General features: G+C 40.4%; 1 protein-coding gene across 2 annotated transcripts in view; it reads right to left on the bottom strand.

The window, feature by feature from the left end:
* The window catches only part of LOC131228193 (uncharacterized), a 97,852-nt gene that overhangs the window by 56,685 nt on the left and 18,261 nt on the right, over nucleotides 1–22,906 (bottom strand). The window contains exons 2-4 of one of the 2 annotated variants that reach the window (XM_058224057.1): nucleotides 20,572–20,640; nucleotides 20,169–20,264; nucleotides 19,845–19,969 (exon numbers count right to left, since the gene is read on the bottom strand). In XM_058224057.1, coding sequence (XP_058080040.1) covers nucleotides 19,845–19,969; nucleotides 20,169–20,264; nucleotides 20,572–20,640 — 290 coding nt within the window. The remainder of the gene's footprint in view (nucleotides 1–19,844; nucleotides 19,970–20,168; nucleotides 20,265–20,571; nucleotides 20,641–22,906) is intronic. The other variant, XM_058224058.1, reaches the window with a different exon arrangement.

A 22,906-nucleotide genomic window follows, 5' to 3' on the forward strand; every position in this document is an offset into this window, starting at 1 on the left:
AACAAAAACTTTGGGTAGTGGGGTGGGGATGCACCTTGATGTATGAGTGACAGCCCCTCCGTCCATCACCATTCATGTTAAAACATGAGTGCAAAAGTCAAGCCAATCCAAAACTGAAGTGGGCCACACCATAGGGAATGGTGGGGACGGGGGCATTCACCATTGAAACCTTCATGAGGCCCACCATTATGTTTATATGCCGTACAACCTGTTCATACGGTTAGTCCCACCAAGATGAAGGGAAAAACCAAATATTAACCTAATCAAAACTTCATTGGGCCCTAAGAAGATTTCAATGGTAGGCATTCCATCCCCACTTCTCCCTTTAGTGTGGCCCAGTAGAGTTTTGATCAACCTTCTTTTTTGGCTCACGTCTAAAATGAGTTGTTGTAGCAAATGATGGACGGAGTGGATGTCACACAGACATCACAGTGGGACCCATTGAGCCTTTTGTTGCAAATTCACATCCCCACATCGAAGTGAGAGAGAGAGAGAGAGAGAGAGAGAGAGAGAGAGAGAGACGTAAATGGTAAGGGATTTATTAGATGTCGTAATGGGGAATTTAAAAAATTCAAGCATGCGGGCCGAAGTTGAGTTGTTTGAAATTTCCATGTGTATGTGTGTCCACCTGGTTGGACCACTAATTCACTATCCAACCAAGAGATATTTTTCTTCCAATCATGTTTGTGCAACATCCAACCCATCCAAAAGGTTGGTCCTGCCATGAGGATCACCTTGTGAATAAAATAAGGATAAATAATTTTAACAGCCTAATCCACCAACCAGGTGGGCTACACCTGTATTTCTTTATTCCATCAACAGATTTCCATTGTTTTTCAATGGTGTGACCAGTGTTCGAAATATCGGTATCGCATGCTTGGGATACAGATATGTATCTGTTATCGCAATGGATATATCGTTTGTATCGAGTAATTTATAGCACTTTTTGGGAAACATGGGGAAACATTGGGGAAATGGTTGAATTTTTCAATGAAACTTCAAGGATTGTTATAAATAAATAAAAAGACCTTAATACACATTTTTAAATTATAACATCTCAAAAAAAAAAAAAAAATGTACATAATAGGTTTCCTTTGTATAGGGTCCTAAGTTATGTGTTGTCTGACTAAACTAATGCAACTATATTCAAATTGAATGCATAACATTTAGTGTAAGTGATGATCATTTCATCAAACACTTCTAAATACTTCAAAATTAGTCTCAATTGACAGCTGGTTAAAGGAAATTTTCAAAAAAATAATATTTTATTAATTTTTAATTAAAAATAATTATAATTTTCCAATAATTGACAGGGACTTGAGAAATTAGTGGATCAGCCCTCATACATGCTTGATTTCATGTTTGGAGTACAACATTGCAAGCAAATTGGGAGAAATTAGGGAAATTTTGAATTTTCCGCAAATCGGATCACCTATACTCAAATTACGAAAGTAGAGGGTTTGTGAAGATCCTTTCATCAAATACCTCCTAAATACTTCGAAAATTAGACTCAATTGACAGCTGGTTGAAGGAAAATTTTGAAAAAAAAAAATATGGAGAACATGAAGAACCAATGGATATTGAAACCAAAGCTCCCACTCCATGATTTTCCATGCAAAACATGAAGAACCAAAGGATTTATAACCATTTGATACTGATTTAACATAATTTCAACAAAAAATAAAAAAATAAAAAATGATCGGAAATTGAAAATGCTCACCGAATCGAACATGTGGGATATATCGACACTACATATGCGTTTCGTATCGCATAGGTGGGATATAGGATATATCGTGGGATATATCGGCCGATATCGTCAATATTTAAAACATTGCATGCCACGCGTTTTCCATTATGGCATGTAGGTCGAAGATGCACTCCATCCATTAGAAAGGCACCACTATATTGATGCTCTATACTAAAAAATTAAGTTGATCCATTTGGTCAAGTGGGCCACAGTTTGCAAAAAAAAAAAAAAAATTTGTATGGCTCTAAAACACTTAGATGAAGTTTTCCAACACATCTACCTATTTCCAATATTGGGGCCCACCTTCTCAGTTGGCCAGATTAATTTTGGGGAAAACATGGTCGCACCAACCGGTGGATGCATTTGATCTCGGACCTCCATGCCATGATGGCACATGTGTGGAGGTATACGGCTCTACACTCTTATGAAACTAACAAACCTTACAACATGAGAGAGATGATGAGGACATCACTTCTCGTACACCCTTGCGTATGTATCAGAGAAGGCGGGCCATACCGATTTCCCTGTCGCTAGACGAGTATCCGTGATCGTGCTAAAGACCTCATGTGCATGTGCGAGAATCTAGAAGACCCCACACTGGAAATATGCATATGGGCTACTTTATGGAGTGATCCGGACTGTTGGATCGGAGGGACGTGACATTTGGGCCATTGGATCACGTGATCGAACCATTGATCACGTAGTGCCCACACTAGTTTTTCATAGATTTTATCAGCTTATAGGATTTAGTTTTGTTTATGTTATGTTTAGACACTATTATGAGCATTTTTAGTTGATTTTAGTTAGATTAGGGCTATTTTCATCAAATTTCACAAAACAAAGTGTTTATTGTAATTTTCGAACTTTCTTGAAGCTATAAAAGAGGGTGGGCGTGTGACCCTCTCCCTCATTGGATTTTGTGATAATAAAAAAAATAAAGAAAAGCTCTTACTTTCTTCTTCCATCTTCATGCTATTTGAAGATACTACCATGCGATTTGGAAGGCAGATTGGTGCGAGGCTAATTTTCATCAACAGAGGTACGAGGTCTCCATCTATCCCCTCACCATCTTTCTCCAATCTCGCCCTCAATACATTCAATCTTATCATTCAAATCCACAATAATGTCTTCGAGATTAATCACTCTCCTTTGAGCCACTCACAAATAGTGAAACAACGATGACTTATTTTTAACGGGGTTAAAAGGTCATATTTGTTTGCCACAGTCAATGAAAGTAATGTCCATGTGTGGTGGCACAACGGGTTTGTACACCACTTTACCTCACAATAATGAACCCTATTCCTCCGCCCTTGTGAAAGAATCTAAGATTGCACCACATTTTTTGAAGAGATTAGATTGCACCACATTGATCATAATGCTTCACGGAGAACTTTAAACCATTAGTGATCATGGGAGATTAAACCTTTATATTGATGTAGAAGTACCAAGATGGTATGATGGGCTTGGAATGGAAATAACAAGATGGTAGGATGGACTCAAAATGGGAGAAGCAAGATGTTACGGAGGGGCTCCTTCGCACAGAAGTTACGAGCATTATTGCCAACTCAAAACTAGAGGTAGTCTTCTACTTAAGCTACAATTTTAAAAAGATGGGAAAGAGTCAGTACACACCATTATGAAAGGGGGAAAGAGAAAATGTGAAGAATATGAATGATGAATGTGGAAAAAGAAAATGGGAGGGAGCCCTTAAATATATGAGTTAAGAAGGATTGGAAGAGTTTATCTTCATTTTAATTTGAAGAAAGTTTTGGTCGTTATAAATAAGAATTATCCAAATTCGGTAGTTACTAATATGGTTTATTCGCAAAGTTTGAAAAATGAAAAGTATGCCCTACACAAACACCTCAGTACTAGTACTAGGCATTTACCTCCTATACTAATAACCAGTAGTAAGTTACTAATATGGTTTATACACAAATCCAGTTTTTAACGCGAGGACAAAACATGTTCGTATTGATTACACTTTATATGAGAACGCGATGCTAGAAATGAATTAGATGTCCTGTATGTGTCAACTCATGATCAAGTGACTGACATTTTCACAAAAGGATTAAGCATCAATCGTTTTTTAATCTTGAGAAACAAGCTCACCATCATTGATCGGATGGTTGGATTGAGGAGCAGAATTAGATGACAATGAATTCAAAATCAATATATCTTTATCATGTGTATTGGTTGTAGCAGATAATGCAATTGGTTTTAATCAGCGTTTGAAATATCGATATCACGTTACATATTGCACCCTTGGGATACGAATACATATTGGTTATCACATGGGATATATCAGTTGTATCACTTAATGTAATGCAGGGGCATTTTCACACCGAGCTCGAGTGGGGTCGCCTGTGGGATGCAGGGGCACACTCGGGGTGGGCGGGGGCGGGGCCCATGGGAGAGGTCTCGTGTTCGAGACTCTTCACCGGGGGTGATTAATGCGAATTTCACATCGGGCTTGAGTGGGGTAGCCTGTGGGATGCAGGGACATACTCCGGGTGGGCGGCTCATGTGAGGCGGTACCCATGTGATTTGGGGCCCACGAGGGGGGTTCGGCTGAGGTCCTAACCCATGAGATGTGGGGCCTGGGCTATGAGATAAGAGGATTGATTCGTCATGCTCTAACAGTTCGAGCTTTTAGAGCAAGTACTTAATTGTCCTGCATCATAATGTAACGTTGTTGTTGGAAACATGGGGAAACATTGGGAAATTGGTCGAACTTTTCAATGAAACTTCAGTGATTGTTAAAAATGACATCAATACACACTTATAAATCACAACATTACAAAAAACAAGTGCACATAATAGGTTTTCATTGTATGGGGTCCTAATCTATGGGCTATCTAAATGCATTGATGAAAGTATATTCAAAGTCTATTCATATAATTTGTAAATGTAAGAAGAGATGTGAAAACACAAGCAATACATGATCAGGTTAAATGCATGTTTGATTTTATGTTTGGACACAAAGATTGCAACTAAATTGCAAGAAATTAGAAAATTTTGATTTTTTTTTTTCAATTTTCCACAACTCGACCCATCTCCAAATCTCGAAATCAAAGCTCTCAATCCAAGTTTTTTTCATGCAAAACATAAAAAATCATGGTTTTCTAATAATTTGACACTAATTTAACATGATTTACAAGGGAAAAAATGATCAAAAATCGAAAATTCTCACTGGATCGAACATGTGAGATATATCCCACTACTTGTGCGTTTCGTATTGCACAGGTGGGATACGAGATGTATCATGGGATATATCAGCCGATATCATCAATACTTAAAACATTGGTTGTAATAGATGATGATGTAATCTCTTTTGAATGCAAAATCTATAATATATATAGATAGATACTCAACATGTGAGAGAAACCCAAAAATCTCAATTGTTCCTTTAGGATCCACGTTGTACAAGACATCGAGCCCATCTAACAAGTGCACCCCATCATGATGATGGGACTTGTTAAAGCACAAGAGACTACCATCACGACAATGGGACTACACAAGAAACTACATTGTGGAAATTATGTTATATCTATTCCATTAACAATGAGAAGAATATATAGAAGAACTGGGAGATCCTAGGGAGATTTGTAGGATCTGGAGGGATCTTAATAAAGACACCTCTTAACAAGTAAGAAAATAACCTAATATAAGATATGCGCAGAAATGAGTAACTTGAGTTTGAAATATACGATGAACATTTATTTTTAAAACAAAAGAAAAATGCAAAGGTAACATAAGGCGAGCATGAGGTGATGGAACGATGAGTAGCATGAGGGAACACATACTTTTGACGACTTCTGGGATATAAACCATTGGCACTTCTAATGTCTGGTGAATGATCTAGTGGCATTGCCAATGCTCAGGATTTCACCCATTACTCTTGTAGTGGATACACACTTTCAACAGTTGAGAGTTCAACCGTTGCTTTTCCGATGGCCCTAAAAGTTCCGACAATAAAGAAAATAGGTCCAACCATAAGGTTGACACAGTAATAGGGTCTTGTCCAAATGCCCAGCATAAATGAGTCCAATCCAAACGCTCAATATAAAACAAAAAACACATCGTGTCAAAAGGCCCGATACGGTGAAGATACATTCTCGAAGGCATATGGCGGAGATGACAATAGAGACAGTGCTTGACGATGGACAAAAGGTTACATTTGCATAGAAATTGATGCATTTTCGGAATACCGAAACAAGAATCGTAACTTTCACTTTTTAAAGGAAAAGAAGAGATTAGAGCAGCAAGTGTGAGGGCAAGACAACAACATCGTTTGGAGGTGCTGCGAGATGCGTGTAGGAGCGATTGCAGGATCTAAAGGTGCATCGTGTTTCCTGCACCCACAGAGCACCTCTAGACTACCAAAGGAAAAGAGAGAGAGAGAGAGAGAGAGAGAGAGAGAGAGACAATGGATTTCTATGGATTAGGCGATGTCGGTGGGAGATTCAAGGCGGTATGCAATAGATCGGTGATGAAACGACAATGGATTCCAGTAGCAATGACGACAGGTTTGGATAATCAAGGTATTATCGAAAACAGGTGAGATGACCATGGCCTTTATGGTGACTGGCATCGATAGAGATGACGAGATCTAGGTGCTGGCAACCATGGAGATGGGCGGCGATCGCCATCGTGCAACAAGACAACAATCGAAAACAATGAGGATGGGCTGCCGACAATGGGTTCCGACGACAAAAGCAGCAAATGGTTGTTTTATGGGTGGGTTCGAAGTGGGTTCGTGATCAACAGATGGGTTTCCAACGTCCAATCTAGTGATTTGCATATGCGATTCCAATGCTAGATGATGCACAGTAGCTGATTTCAATGGGGATGTGTGATAGACGAAAGGGGTCAGTGGGTGTCAGCAGTAATCGAAGATGGTGATTTCGCAAGCTAAAGGACGGTGTAAGAATGATTGCAGGATCTGTAAGGTACACCATGTTTCTTGCACCCACGGAGCAACTTTAGACTACCAAAGGAAATAGGAAGGGAAAAAAAAAAAAAAAACGAATTCTTGCGGATTAGGCGATGTCGGTCGGAGATTCGAGGCAATATGCAGTAGATTGGTGATAAAATAGCAATGGATTTCGATAGCAACAACAACAGGTTTGGATAATCAAGGTATTATCGGAAACAGGTGAGATGACCATGGCCTTTATGGTGACTGGCATCGATAGAGATGATGAGATCCAGGTGCTGGCAACCATGGAGATGGGCGGCGATCACCATCGTGCAGCAAGACAACAATCGAAAACAATGAGGATGGGTTGCTGACAATGGGTTCCGACGACGAAAGCAGCAAATGGTTGCTTTATGGGTGGTTTCGAAGTGGGTTCGTGATCAACAGATGGGTTTCCAACGTCCAATCTAGTGATTTGCATATGCGATTCCAACGCTAGATGATGCACAGTAGCTGATTTCAATGGGGATGTGGGATAGACGAAAGGGGTTAGTGGGTGCCAGTAGTAATCGAAGATGGTGATTTCGCAAGCTAAAGGGCGGTGTAAGAATGATTGCAGGATCTGAAGGTACACCATGTTTCTTGCACCCACAGAGCAACTTTAGACTACCAAAGGAAATAGGAAGGAAAAAAAAAAAACAACGAATTCTTGCGGATTAGGCGATGTCGGTGGGAGATTCAAGGCAATATGCAGTAGATTGGTGATAAAATAGCAATGGATTCCGGTAACAACAACAACAAGTTTGGATAATCAAGGTATTATCGGAAACAGGTGATGATGGTGGCTACTATGGTGACTGGCATCAATGGAGATGATGGCTCGCGTCGCTGCTCGAGGAGGGATTGTCAGGTTGATTTGAATGAAAAAGATAATACGGATGATGATTTTGTACCACGAACACCAGTTTGAGATATTTTAGCAATATCAAAGAACGAGTTAAACAAAAGCTCGGTCGCCTGCACGAGATGGGGATTAGCCCTTAAAAACTTAAAGGCCACAAAGTTATGACCCAATGATGATTTTGTTCACCTTCATTTGGAGATCTTTTAAATATCTAAAGAACTGGATTAAATCAATTATGATGGGCCTAGCATAGTATTAACGTGGGAGATCAGTGACCCCACCATTAAAAACTTTAAAGGGCCACAAAATTTATCAAGCTATATTTGTGTTTTCCTTATTTCATGTCTTTTTAACTTTAAAAGTGGATTTCAAATACACATTATGATGGGCCTTAGGATAGTTTCGAAGGCTCCACTACAGATTTTTATTTCCTTCATTCTTTGGTTCATACCCTAAAATGATATCTAATGGATGGAGTGGATATACATCATAGCTCAACCTGTCAGTGTCTATCTAATCCGCGTCCTCTCACACCAGCTGTATAGCTGCTGTATTGACATCAACAAGTTTTGTGGGTCTGATCACAAGGTATTTGTTATATCAAGACCGTCCATCAATTTGGTAAGCTCCTCTTAAGGCTTGAGACAAAAAATAAGACAGATCTAACTATCAAGTGGACCACACTGCAAAAAGCAGCGGGAGATTGAACGTCTACCATTGAAACCTTTTTTGGGGTCACAGAAGTTTTGGATCAATATGAAATTTGTTTTTCCTCTTCATTCAGGTCTTTGTGACCTTATGAACATATTGGATGGAAAATAAACGTTATGGTGGGCCCTACGAATTTTTTAACAGTGAAAATCATTATCTTCGCTTCCATTTGTGGTGTGGTCCATATGATCTTTGGACATGATTCATTTTTTGGATAATGCTCTAAAATGATCTCTAAAAATAGATGAACGGTGTAGATATAATAAATACATCATTGTGGGGCCCATGTAACTTTGATCTCCTTTGAACCGTTTGTACAACTCGAAGCGTCAGTACTTGTCTTCGCACGACACGTACCTGCAGCAGCTATAATATAGCTGGTGTGTGGTACACCAGCCAATCCGCTTCCAATTTAATGGTGGGATTTAATCATTGTTGTTTCCTTTGGTGTGGTCCACTTGAGATTTGGAACTACCTCATTTTTGGGACCGTGTTCTGAAATGATATGCTGAAATGGATTAATGGGGTCGATTTCTTGCATATATCACGGTGGGCCCACGGAACATTGCCTAGTAGCCACCTCGTTATTTACGGCATGATAAAACACATGCCATATGGTGGTACCACAGAGTCCTTACACCACCAGGAGGACTGATTTGGCTAGTGATGTTGCCACTGTCAAGATGGCTAGTGGTTGGTGCTATGTGGGCCTAATCATGATGTATTTATTTGATCCACGCTGTCCATCTATTTTTTCATATCATTTTAGATCTTGATCCAAAACATCAGGCATATATAACTCTCAGGTGGACCACACCACAAGAAATAGTAGCAATTGAATGTCCACCATTAAAAACCTCCCAAGGTTCAGTGTAATGTTTATTTGACATCCAACCTGTTGATTAGGTTATACAAACTAGTTTGATACAAAATTTGTGGCCCTTGAGAAGTTTTTAATGGTGTGCATTCAATCAACACTGTCCTGTGATGTGGTCCACTTGAGATTTGAATCTATCTAATTTTTGGACTTATACCATAAAATGATCTGGAAAATTGGATGGATGCGTTAATATGTCAAACAAGTGTCATATCCAAGCCATCAATCACCAAGTATACTAATATATTGATTCCATGTCCCAAGAAAGGTGTACTTTTTTAGTTCATTAACTTTTACATGATCTAATTATTATGTGTAGAGCTGGGCAAAACAGACCTGATCCGGTGGATCGGACCCGATCAGAACTGAACCGACGGTCTGGATCGGTGCGAATCGGGTAGCCCCATCCAGATCCGAAATCTGTTCGGGTCAAGTTCGGATTGGCCTTGATCCGACCCGACCCGACCCGAAAACCCAATCCGAATGGATCCGGACCGATCCAATCCTACCCGATCCGGAGTAGTTCTTATTAATCATTCTACTTTTTCCTGTGGTATAGTCCGCTTGAGCTTTGGATATGCATCAATTTTGGGTTCAACCACTAAAATTATCTGCAAAAACGAATGGACGGCGTGGATAAATCACACGCATTCAAGGTGGGCCCCTACAGAGTTTACTGTGTACAATAACAGGTGATTTGCTGGTCTACCGCACACAACTATGTAGCTGGCTGTGCACTAGCTGTAGGTACGTGTCGTGCCAAGACGAGCACTAACGCTCCTCGAGCTCCGAGTTGTACGAACAGTTCAAAGGATATCAAAGTTACATGGGCCCCACAGTGATGTATTTATTATATCTACACCGTTCATATATTTTTAGAGACCATTATAGAGCATTGTTCAAAAAATGAATAATATCCAAAGATCATCTTGACCACACCACAAATAGCAGCAGAGAATGATTTTCACCGTTAAACAATTTGTGTGGTCCACATGATAGTTAGATCTGTCTTATTTTTAGTCTCAAGCCTTAAGACGAGCTCACCAAATGAATGGACGGTTTGGATATAACACATACCCCACCATCAGACCCATATAAATTGCTAACCTTAATACAGCAAGTCACACTTGCGTGAAAAGAAAGTCACTGCACGAAACGTGCAGTGCACGTCAACATAATACGTACAAAGAAATCGAGATACACTTCTTTCATAGTCATGTAAGGCCCACCTTGATGTATATGTTTTATCTAAGCCGTTCATCCATTTTGACGTATCGTTTTAGGCGTTGAACACAAAAGTACGACATATTGAAAACTAAAGTGGACCGCACCATATCAAACGATCTGAATCGTACCCAACCCGATCTGACTCGGTTTCCTGACTGAGTCGGACTCGGTTCAGGTCAAGTCAATCAAGCATCGGATCGGTCCGAGTCTGGGTCATTTCCTGATTGAGTCGGACTCGGTTCAGGTCAAGTCAATCAAGCATCGGATCGGTCCGAGTCAGGTGACCCAGACTCGGTCTCGGATCGGATCGAGTTCGGGTCAGACTATTGGAATTTCGGATCGGACCGAGTTAGGTCCAATCCGATCCGATCCAGACCGATGCCCAGCTCCAATTATATGTTAGCTGCATTTGTATTATATGAACTCATTTTGATTATAATTGGAGCGATTTCTTATGGCAGCGTATGCTTTTTGGGCCCCATTAAATGAAAACTTATTATTTAATACATGTTTTTATAATTTTTTTATTCCTAAATATGCAAGTATGTGTATTTGGGCATGCCCTGAAGTTTTACTGAAAAATTCCATCGTTTTCCCCATTATTTGCCATTTTTTTCGCATTTCCAGTTATCGGCGATAACTATATTATATCTTTATCTCCAGTCAGCGAAACTTGGAACACTAGCAGCAGCATCAATGTGGTGGCAAAGATGAGTAGAGCCATCTCTTGTAGTGGCAGGGATGGGGTTTAACAACGACAAAGACAAGATCTAAAGATTGCGCGTGGGTTTAGCAATAGCACTTGTGCCCTGCACCGGCAGTTTGCAGTATAGTTGGTGATAAAGATGGACCCGATGACAACATGTCCACCGGAAGAGACTTCAGGGTTCAATGGCGGTGGTGGCGCAGGCTTTGAGGTGTGAACAGATCAAGAGCCTTAGATCGGGTACGAACGGAGTAAGAGCACCGGATCGAGTGCTCTGATACCATGTTAAAGCCCAAGAAACTACATTGTGGACATTGTGTCCTATCTATTCCATTAACAATGAAAGAAAGTATAGGAGAATTGGAAGGTCCTGGGGAGATCTGTAGGATCTAGAGAACTGCTAACAGATACACCTCTTAATAAATAATCTAAGTAGCAAGACCAATCTACTCTAACAGGACTCACAAAAAATACACAAAATATAGCTAATCCAATCATTAAAGACTCACCAGAAATCTAGCCAGTCCAATCATTAGGTGGGTCCCAACACTTGAATTAGGAGGCTTTTTATGCAATTTTATATTATTTTCTACCATGTGGCCCACCTAATGGTTGGGTTTGCCAGATATTTGGGGTGTTTGCCCATCGTAATGTAGCATACCTCTAGAACAAGTTCGATGTCATGCACATACCATGTGGGCCCACTCGATTAAGACAATGACATAGATGAAAGAAGCCCTAGCTCACTCGTGTAAGACCCGTAACTTCGCAAGACCTTCCGTATGCTTCTACTTTGACAACGGCATGTTCTTGGTGGACTAGATCGACGAGTTTTGATCGTTACCCTATTTTTGTATCGCAATACCCCAAGACTTCCACCCTAGTGACCGTGCAGGCGTTACGATTCCAATGTCGCGCGGCATGCCCCATTTCGGTCCCTAGATTAGAAGTTACAATTTTGGTACAATCCGAGGTGGGCCGCAACACACGTAGGCCCCACTTGCACAAATCTCAATGTTGTTAAATCAATCAACCCATCCATCACTCATGTCACTCTCTCCCCATAAGTCAAACAAGCCCATGCCTTTCTCATGCAACCCATACCCTTACCTATGCTAGCCATCATTCTTTTTCTCCCCATTTTACCCCTCTTTTCATAATTCTCTATCTACCTAAAAATCTCTACCACAAAAACACCCCAAGTCCCTCTCATTTCTACCATTTTCTAGCAAGAGTAAAGAGAGAGAAACAAAGAAAAGAAAGAGCTTGTGAGAGGATTAGGATTTAGGAAGGATTAAGAGAGTAAGAGAAAAGATTGATTAGAGAAGGTTGGGGGTGGAGAGGAGTTTGGTGGACCGTATGATCACCGATCCGAGCCAATCCAACCGTCCATCCTTCGAAGTGAGTGCATAGGAGGGTCAAAACCCTCCATTTCCTTGTGATTTTTCTATTTTAGTGGGCCCACAAGGGTGGGACCCAGTTTGATCATGTATGGAGTATAGGGTGGACCCCATAGTGGCGGGGGCCCACCCCGATGGCCGAATATCTTTCCCTTCCTTTCCCTTTCTTTTCTTACTTTCATGGTATTGTGGGATCCACAAGTGGGCCACACTGTTGGAGAGCGTGTCTCGCACGATATCACAGCGTGGACCACCTTGTGTGGCCCACTGTGATGTTTAATTTCTATTTAAACCTATTGATTTATGCAATCACACTTGGATGGTAAAAATACACCAAAATTGATATGATCCTAAGCTCCTTAGCCCACCATGATTTGACCAGTCTGATGGACGTTGTAGATGTATCACGTGGACCCCACATGCATACTGTATATATATATATATATATATATATATATATATATATATATATATATATATATATATATATATATATATAAATGAAAGAGAAAAAGGGTTTAAACGCTAGACATTCATAGCGTCAAAGATGCCGGAACTGTCCAGTGTCTAGACGCTAGGAACGTAAGGAAATGGTTGGACCTCCACTCGTGAATCCCAATATGATGTATGTGTTTAGTCCACGCCGTCCATCCGCTTCCTCAGATCATTTTAGGCGTTGAGACAAAATATGAAGTCAATCCAAGTTTCAAATGGGCCACACCGTGAGTTGTAAGGGGCTGAAAAGTTCTAGCGTCACCAACTCCCCTTGCATGAGAGGTTTGGAGTGGATTCCCACTCGTGGGACCCACCCTGATGTAATTGTTAAATCCATGCCATCCATATGTTTTGTCAGGTCATTTTGACCACTGAGCCTAAGTAAGGGGCTGATCCAACCATCTAGTGGACCACACCACGACCGGCGGTGGGGCTGGGAGCACCCCTCACATCAGGCATGCGAACGAGGGGTGGGGCGTCCCAGCCGTGGACCCCACCTTGATGTATATGTTTAATCCACACCGTCCACCATCTTCTCCATATCATTTTAGGCAATGGGCCGAAAAATGAGACAAATCGAGTCTCGAGTGGGCCGCACTGAGGGAAATAAATTCCCACTATTGAAATTTTTTAAGGCCCGCTGTGATGTATGTATGCCGTGGAACTTGCCCGAGTCTGGACTCTTTGAGACCACGGAGAGCTGGCCGATAATATGGATGGAGGGGATCATCCAAGAGTGGACCCCGGTAGTCAGAAAACAAAAATAAATAAATAAGTAAAACCAGTTCACATGCATGGGCGATGCTGCCCAATGACGTGAACCTTTGGCCAAGGAGAAGAGCTTCATTCGTGGACCCCACTATGATGCATTGGTTTAATCAACACCGTTCACCTGTTTCTTCAGGTTATTTTAGGCCATGATCCTGAAAATGAGGCAGATTCAATTTGTAAGTGGGCCGCAGAGAGAGAAACAATCCTTTGCTGTTGAAATCTTCCAAGGGCCATTGTAGGATCCATGTTCGTCCAAATCAGTACAACTAAGGTCCATTAGACCCCACTCGAACTAGCCTACGCAGTGGACAGAGTGGATCATTCTCATGGGGCCCATTTTGATGATGTAACCAAAACAAAATAACAAAAATATTTTTTTTTCTAAACATGCCAACAGCACCAGCTGCTGCGCGGGCAGACGCCCAACTTGGGGCGTGGAATGAGGCCCACTCATGGACACCCCATGATGTATGTATTGTATCCACTCCGTTCATCAGGTTTACTAGATCAGTTTAGGCCATGGGGCCAAATCTCAGGTTGATCCAGATCTCAGGTGGGTCGTACCATAGGGATCTGTGGAGCGAGAACCCCGTTAGACTTCAAATTTCTTGGATATGGGGTAGATATGGGATCCCTTGGATTTGGGACTCCCTGGGACTTGGGACTCCCAGGTTTTGGGATTCCTTAGACTTGGGAATCCATGGATTCGGGATCCCTTCGATTTGGGGTTCACTTGGGATTACTGGATTTCTGTAATCCCTTGGCTATGTTTGGCACATTGGATTCAAAAACCCTATAATCCTGGGTTTTAAAGTGAGGTGCAATTGTAGGATTTGGAATTAATTATTGAATCAATTATAAAATCCTTAATTAGTGTATGTATGTGATGTTGACACTATGGTTATAATACACCCATTGAAGCATATACCTTGCATGAATGATGAAATCCCAAGACTCCAATGGGCCATAAGCATTGGATCATATCCTAGTGACTTACCAATGACCTGTAACCACCGGTTCACGTTAGCAACGATCAGACGGTGCAGATCATCTTATTAAAGTAATTAAGTGATGTCGTTGATAATATGATTATTTTGGGACATCATCATTAAGCCATGTGCCCAAATAGATTGGTAGCCCAATGGCATACATGTTGAACATGTGGGTGTACATCCGAGTCACTCCTAGTGGACTCCGCCTTGTTATATGTATTTTATTCATGCCTTGCAGGCTACATGAGGAGCTGATGTCAGTCTAACGTGGGCCACACCACAGACTTCTATATTTCTAGTGGGGCCTACCATTCAGTTCTCACTCTCTGTATATGATGTACAATTAAGGCCGATTATTGCCTTATATGTCTGATAACATGCTAGTATACTTGACCTAGTAGGACATACCGAGAACATGCTTAGTATAATGATATCATGCCTAGATATATGCCCATACCCATCATTTGTATGCATGTTGTGGACAATGATTGATCATAGCATATGCCTTTGGGCTGAGATACTTAGGGAACCCCATATGAGATAAGATTGTCCCACATGATCGCGTGGTACGCGCATGTTTGATGCACGACTTAAATAGTATGACTCATGCATTCTGTATGTCACGATCACTTTACGCCCTAGTGACATCAGGGTTATGGCCTCCACAAGCATATCGTGGATGGTCGGATTGAATACCGGAAATATGTGTTCTATCATTAGGGCATTATGGATGTCCTTGGGTGAAAGTCCCTAAACCCTTGTAGTACCGGTAGGATGCTTCAATGCCGAGACTGAGTGGATAACATGAGTGCCCAAGTGTCGAATACCAGTAGGCCGCGTCTTCCACTGTGTCGTGGTCGGTTGAAAAGGGATGTGACCTTATCCGCCCAAGGGTATGGGGTTATAAGCTAGGTTGAGTTTGACCAGGTCGTAAATGGGTCCGCTATCGACGAGTCAGGTGGGCATTGCCATACCACTGACAAAGCGGATGGTGAGGTCTCTTCTACTCACTTAGTAGTATGCGTCATGGGCGGTAGCCAGTGTTAGAGTGTATTAAACCCCGATTATGTTTCCTATGACAAACTATTCTAATATGTGGACTAGTTGAGGATCAACATGTTTGCATTGCATCTCTAGCATATGACATTCGGCCACGTAGGCCTTGCATTGCATAGCCTTGGTATTGCTAACATCATTTATGGACTTGTCAGTTTAGCCCTCCATCATTTCCGCTTACTTTAACATTTGTATGCTTGGCACATGCATTGCGGGCACACACACGCACTCTCTAAGCTTCGTAGTAAATTTACGCACGTTTGTTATGTGCAAGTTATCATAGACCGTAGCAGCATTAAGGCAGGAGCATGTGCCCGACCTTTTGGAGTTTTGTTATATCATGTATTTTCCTTTTAGCATTGTATTCAAATATTATATTAGTGGATATGTGGTGATGATGTTTTGTGACTTGGGTACACTTGTGGTAATGCTCCTTTATAAATAAAAAATAAAAAATAAAAATAAAAAATAAAAAAATAAAAAAAACCTGAAAATCCTTCTTGTAAGATCCCAAGATCGGAACCTGGCGCATGGGAGCCGGGAGCCGAGAATGGGGTACTACGGAGGCTGTCGGCACCGGATTCGGTGGCCGGGAATTTTCTGAGCCCAGTTCCTGAGTTTGGAGCGTGACAACTCGACCACAAGCCATTTGGCCTTCTGAAAGACCTCTTCTGAAGTACAAGATCTATCCTTAAAAGATCTATTGTTTAGGTCAAGCCAAACTGACAATAGGCTGAAATACCACAAAGTATAAATTCCTTTATATGAAAAGGCATCACTTTAAAAACACCAAAGAGAAGGGAACTTCCACCATATCCTATGAGCAAAGTTACGATGAATGAATAAATGATCCAGTAATTCCACATAGCCTTAGGCACAACGGTCACCTGTTTAGAATGATTATTTGCCTCTTAAGTTGTCAACCATAAGCACCTTGTTTTTCCAACAACCATGCAAATACCAAAACACGTGGTGGCCAAAATATTTCCATATACTGTGGATAGGTCCTTCATATTAGATAACAAGTCAGCTTGAATACATATGTAAAATTATTTGACCACAAAGTGACCTGATTTATCTGAGTTCCACGACCAACAATCTCTCACATCCCCATAGGGGTGGGTTGGTTTTTCAGGAGCTCCATAGGTGCTACATATTCCTCTAACTCATTGGAGAGATTCCTTTGAGAAAAGGGTGGCCAAACCAAATTGTCAATAGATTGAGAAATGCATTGGGATATTAAGTCATTATCTAACCAACCTATACAAGCAAAGGAATTACATACAAGAGGCCTCTTCCCGCATCACATAAACATATTTTCACTCCAAACACTACTTTAAAAGGACCAAAGGCCCTATATTAAGATGATTGTCATGTGAACCAACCACCATCATCAAACCTATATTTGCAAGCTCTCTCTCAGCCATAGAGTATCCTCTTCCAGCCCAAATCTCCATAACCATCTCTCCCAAAAGGGTGAGGTTCATTAATTTAAAAGATCAAAAGCTAATCCCACCTAAATCCTTCAGCTTGCACACCTCACCCCAATCAACAAGATGAGATTTATTTCTGTTCTCAGCTCCACGACAGGGAAAGTCCTCTGAAATCTTTCTAACATACCCACCATAATAGTAGCGCATTGAAACAGATACATAGTATAGCAGCCTTGGCTAGAGCAGACTTCATCAAGGTCGTGCAACCTCCCAAGGACAAGTGCCAAACCTTCCAACCTGATAATTTTCGCTCTTCCAAAAACCACATCCCATAAATGCGTAGACAGTTTACCAATACAAAAAGGGACTCTGAGTTATGTAGAGAGAAGTTTCCTTGATTTGCAACCAAAGACCAAAGCAAAAGCATAAATTTATTCATGACTCAAACACACACCAACAATTCACTTTTCTGAATATTAATTTTCTGCCCTGAGACAGCCTCAAAACAGTCACAGATCTTGCACAAATTATGTACATGAGATTAATCAACCTTGCAAAATAACAACATATCATCAGCAAACTAAAGATGGGATATCTGAAAGTTTGCATTTTTTACCAAGAAACCTTTGAGTAATCATTTCTACATAGCCCAGTTCAACATTTTGCTAAGAGCTTCTGTGACCACAACAAAGAGAAAGGGAGAGGAGATACCCTTGATGCAACCCTCAAGATCCCTTATAAAACATTTAAGAGAACCATTTATGAGGATTGGGAAGTGTGCCAACCTCATGCGTTTCGTCATCCACTTCCTCCATTTTAACCCAAATCCTATCCTTCCAAGCATGTAATTTGTGAAGTTTCAGTCTACATTATCATACACTTTCTCCAAATCTAACAATCAAATAATGCCTGGTTTTTCAGTCTTTTATCATGAATAGGTACAATCATGGTCTATGAGGGTGACATCTAGATTGTCTTCTAAACACAATATGCACCTTGAGACTTCGAAGTAATCCCCCCAGTATAAACAGTCCAAATACAAGAAAGTTTTCCGAAGTGTGCCAACCTAATGCGTTTCATCATCCACTTCCTCCATTTAAACCTGAATCCCATCCTTCCAAGCATGTAATTTGTGAAGTTTCAGATTACATTATCATACGCTTTCTCCAAATCTAACATTCAAATAATGAATGGTTTTTCAGTCTTGTATCATGAATAGGTACATTCATGGTCTATGAGGGTGACATCTAGATTTTGTCTTCCAAACACAATATGCACCTTGAGAGTTGAGACTTTTTCCAATATTGGTATGTGCTTCGGATTAAGCTGATAGGCCTATAGACTCTTAGGCTTCTGCACCCTCTGTTTTAGAACCAGTGCAATGAAAGTCACACCAATATCCTTAGAATTTCCCACTCTCATACAATTTTGAGATGAAAGCAAGCACGTCATCTTTGACGTCCTCCCAAAACACTTAAAAGAACATCACCAGGAACCCATCCAGACCCGGAGCTTTATCCTTACTGGTGCTCTTAATTGCTTCCCAAACCTCATCCTCCTTAATGGGTCTGTCTGCACAATCCGTATTAGCATCACCAATTTGGTCAAAAGCCAAGTTATCCAACTTTGGTCAATTCCATTCCTCTTTAGATGGGGGCTCCTAATAGAATGTCACTATAGCATGACAAATGGCACCTCCCCAACAACAAGGCTATGGTACGGTTACATCTTCTAGCACTAGCGATACCATGAAAAAACTCAGTATTTCTATTCCCTTCTTCAAGCCACACCAGCATAGATCTTTGCCATCCTTGATTTCTTCTGGTTTGTTCATTTCAAACTCAATCATTATATCCAGGCGCTCATTACTTCCAGCTTCTAATAGAGAAACTCTCCTCTTTCCTATTGATAGCTTGAATGGCTTGCATGATACTAGTCTTGGCATTTTCTTGGGTCCCTAATCTATACTTAATTCCTTATTTCACTTCTTTAACTGGACTTTAACAAGCTTTGCCTTCATCAGTAGTATGTGCCCAGCCAACCCTTGGAAGAGAAAGAAGACCATCACTCTCTTTTCTTGGTTCCTATGACTGCAAAATCAAAGGGCAGGTTTTGGTGAACCCAAAATAGATTTACACCAGAAATTCCAGGTATGATGTGTATTCAAGCCTAAGACCCCAACTCTATTTTGCATCATTTGCCATGAGTGAAGTTCGCCAATCCATGTTGATGCCATAATAGCCATACATGCAAGGCAAAGTGAGTCCGAGATATAAAGCATGCACAGCGAATGGCCAAAAGCTTATCAGGATCTTGAACACGTAGTTGATAGCATTCAGAGATTTCAATTGTGAAGGAGAATGTACTTGTGGGAGGTGTCTTCTAAGGAAGACATCCGATATTGTGTAGTAAATAACTTTTCCAGAAAAAAAAAAAGTGTAAAAGAAGATTATAGGGAAATGGGAAATTTGATCCATCATACATGAAAAGGTTTATCTATGAAACACATGATTGATGTAAATTCACATTATAGAACAAAAACAAGAAATTCATGATTTCAAAGCCCAAAAGCTAATAATAGCAGATTTACAGCGAGAATATTACCGAATGTCTAGGCTCTGATTGCGACTATTCCTTAAATTGAAGTTAAAGCCCCCAGAATCTCCTGTACCTCCAAAAAGCCCATTCGACTCGCCAAAAAAAGCATCAAAGACTTCGAAAGGGTCCACCTAGAAAAACGTAGAATTATATTCATAAAACAGGAATGATTTTTTTGTAGATATTAAAACAAAAACAATATAAGATTTACATGAAGTAAAACTAGTATATCACTAAATTGAGCATGGATATAGTTTACACGTGTACAAACATGAACAAGAAAGTGTACTCATTTAGCTGTTATGGAGGGCTTTAGAGGTGAATACATACCCCTTGGGGACCAACGCCGGATCCACCATAATCTCCCTGTAAACCTGCCTCACCAAAGCGATCATATAAAGATCTTTTCTCATCATCTGATAGAACCTACAGAAAGAATTTGATGCCATATGACAAAAAATGGCAAATGAAAAATTAATACATCTTTCTTTAATGGAAATAGACTTATAATCTGATGTGGGTGCCATTTATTCCACCATCGATGTCGCAAACAATACATCTTCAAGTGTAAGTGTGAAAATACGAAATTCCTAATGCACAATTAGAAATTTGAGAAGCATGCTACGTGGAACAAACCCAAGTTATATTTTCAAGAGAATCACGCAGACCACTATCATGCTGTTCCGGATACAAACGACAAGCAGAAACGGAACATAGGAGTATGAAAGGATACCTCATATGCAGCACTAATCTCTTTAAACTTTTCTTCTGCCCCTGAGCTCTTGTTCATATCTGGATGGTACTGTTTTCAGAGTAGATATCAACAATGGAAGCTAATATAACTTCAACCATCTTAGAGTTGAAAAGAAAGCAGTAAATAAAACAATGATAACAGAATATATTTCTTGGAAATTCCAAGAGGACAAAATGTCAGAGCCTCTTCTTCTTTTCTTTTTTCTTCTTCTTTTTTTTTTTTGGTAAAAAAGCAATAGCAAACGCTAATGAAGACCACAGGTAATATGTAAACTACAAGAGCATGCGGCATAGGTTCAGTTTCTAGGGATAAATGCTAATCCCACAAGTGCATGGGAAAGTGGTGTCAGCCAACACACACTTTGAATTGACTCACATGAGGTGGAACCGACACATCTGGGTCTGGCCTTTATTTTGTTAGGCCTACTAACTAGGGAAGCATGCTTCTTACAATTTGTTGTCTCGTAGCATGCTCTCAAGAAGAATCAAGGGATATTGAAGAAAGTTGGCAAGCATTTTTACCTCAATCAGTTACACCAAAATCGTATTAAAAAGAGGGGGAAAAAAGGTTATTACAAGGACAGGAAGCTATTGTGGAATTGTAAGGGGGGTCGAGAAGCCCCTTCTCTCTATCAAGGATGTTGACTTCACCATATCCTTGTTTAGGAATAAAAGAGAATGGAAGGGGGGACTTCTTACACCCAGTTTGTCAGCTCCAAGGATAACTTGAGAACACCCCTCAAACACCTCCCTCATCACGGATAATATTCCCAACCATGTTATGCCAAATCGGCTACACAACAGTAATGATGTGACTTGTTACACAATACGGAGGTGTAACGGGCCACCCTAAAAAGGCACCATAGCGGACCGTTACAAAGGCATAACATTACAGTCTATTGTCATGGCTTAACAGTGCGACAAAACACATTTCCAGAGAAAAAAAAAAATCCATTTTTCAGAGAAGGGAAAAAAAATTCTCTCCTCCTGTGCAAGTAGAAGCAAAAGCATGCATGTCTTCTTTACAACCATGTTTTTAAAAAAGGAGAACTTCCGTCCAACCAGCTGGACTATAAGTTACAGTCCACCAGCCAATAACCTCCAATCTTTTATGCGTGTGAGCCATCCAATCCATCCAATAGGTTGGCCTCATCACAAGGATCACATTTACAAAAGTCAGCATATCCACTCATCGAGTGGACCAGAGTTGTATTTTGCTATTCATCGATGACTAAAAGTTATTGTCTATGGTGGGCCCACCTGATTGAGTAGATATGATCATATGAATGATTTTTGCACTATGTGATCCTCATTTTGGGGCCAATCTATTGTAAAGGTTGGATTCCATATGCACTTAACCAGATGAAAGCTATATGTTTGGGTGGTACACTATACTCTAGCATACGATGCTTTACATACATGCATTCAGATATTGTACACATGGCATGGATTAAATCAAACTAAACCAACTAATATATGCAACCCACTGTTGTTAAGTCATAATCCCAAAATCAGATTGTTTGGATGATCGTAACCATTGATTTGAGGACAATTGTTTGTTGAATTAGGACCACTAGATATTTTTACCTTTACCTTCCAATAAACATCCACCAATCTGATAGTCAGATGATGAAAATTTGAGGGAGATCAATAGTGGGATGTGCCATAAATTGCATGAATTTCGGATCGATTTGGAACCATTCAAGCGGTCCTCCAAATCGGCAACATATTCATCAAATTTTAATTTCAATTTTTTCCTAAAATTCTTGAGGGAATGATGTCAATTGGTTAGGGATGTCCATTAGTGGGATTAGTACCATAGGTTACATAAATTTGGGGCCGATTTTGGAGGCATTCGAGTGGTCCCCTAAATTGGCAACACTATTAATCCGAATTTAATTTCATTTTTTTCTTATAATTACTTGGGAGGAATAATGTCAAATCCTTTGTGATATGCATTAGTGGGATGAGTGCCATAGATTATATGAATTTCAGGCCAATTTGGGGGCATTTGAACGGTCCCCAAATCTGCCGTATTATTCATCTGAATTTAATTTCAATTTTTTCTTAGGGATGTTGTCAAATGCTTAGGGATGTGCATTTATGGGATAAGTTCCATAGCTTGCATGAATTTCAGGCCAATTTGAGGTTGATCTAGGGCTGTCAGATCAGTGAAACCATCAAACAGTGATTACAATATCAATAATACCAGCTGATATATTGGCTGAAATTATCGATATCGCACATGGGCGATACGAAACTAGGTTGGAATGCCACCAAGGTGTCCCGTATTGGTATCGGTTGGCGTAACGGTG

The sequence above is a fragment of the Magnolia sinica genome, chromosome 15 (assembly GCF_029962835.1).
Source record: "Magnolia sinica isolate HGM2019 chromosome 15, MsV1, whole genome shotgun sequence".
Lineage (NCBI taxonomy): Eukaryota > Viridiplantae > Streptophyta > Magnoliopsida > Magnoliales > Magnoliaceae > Magnolia > Magnolia sinica.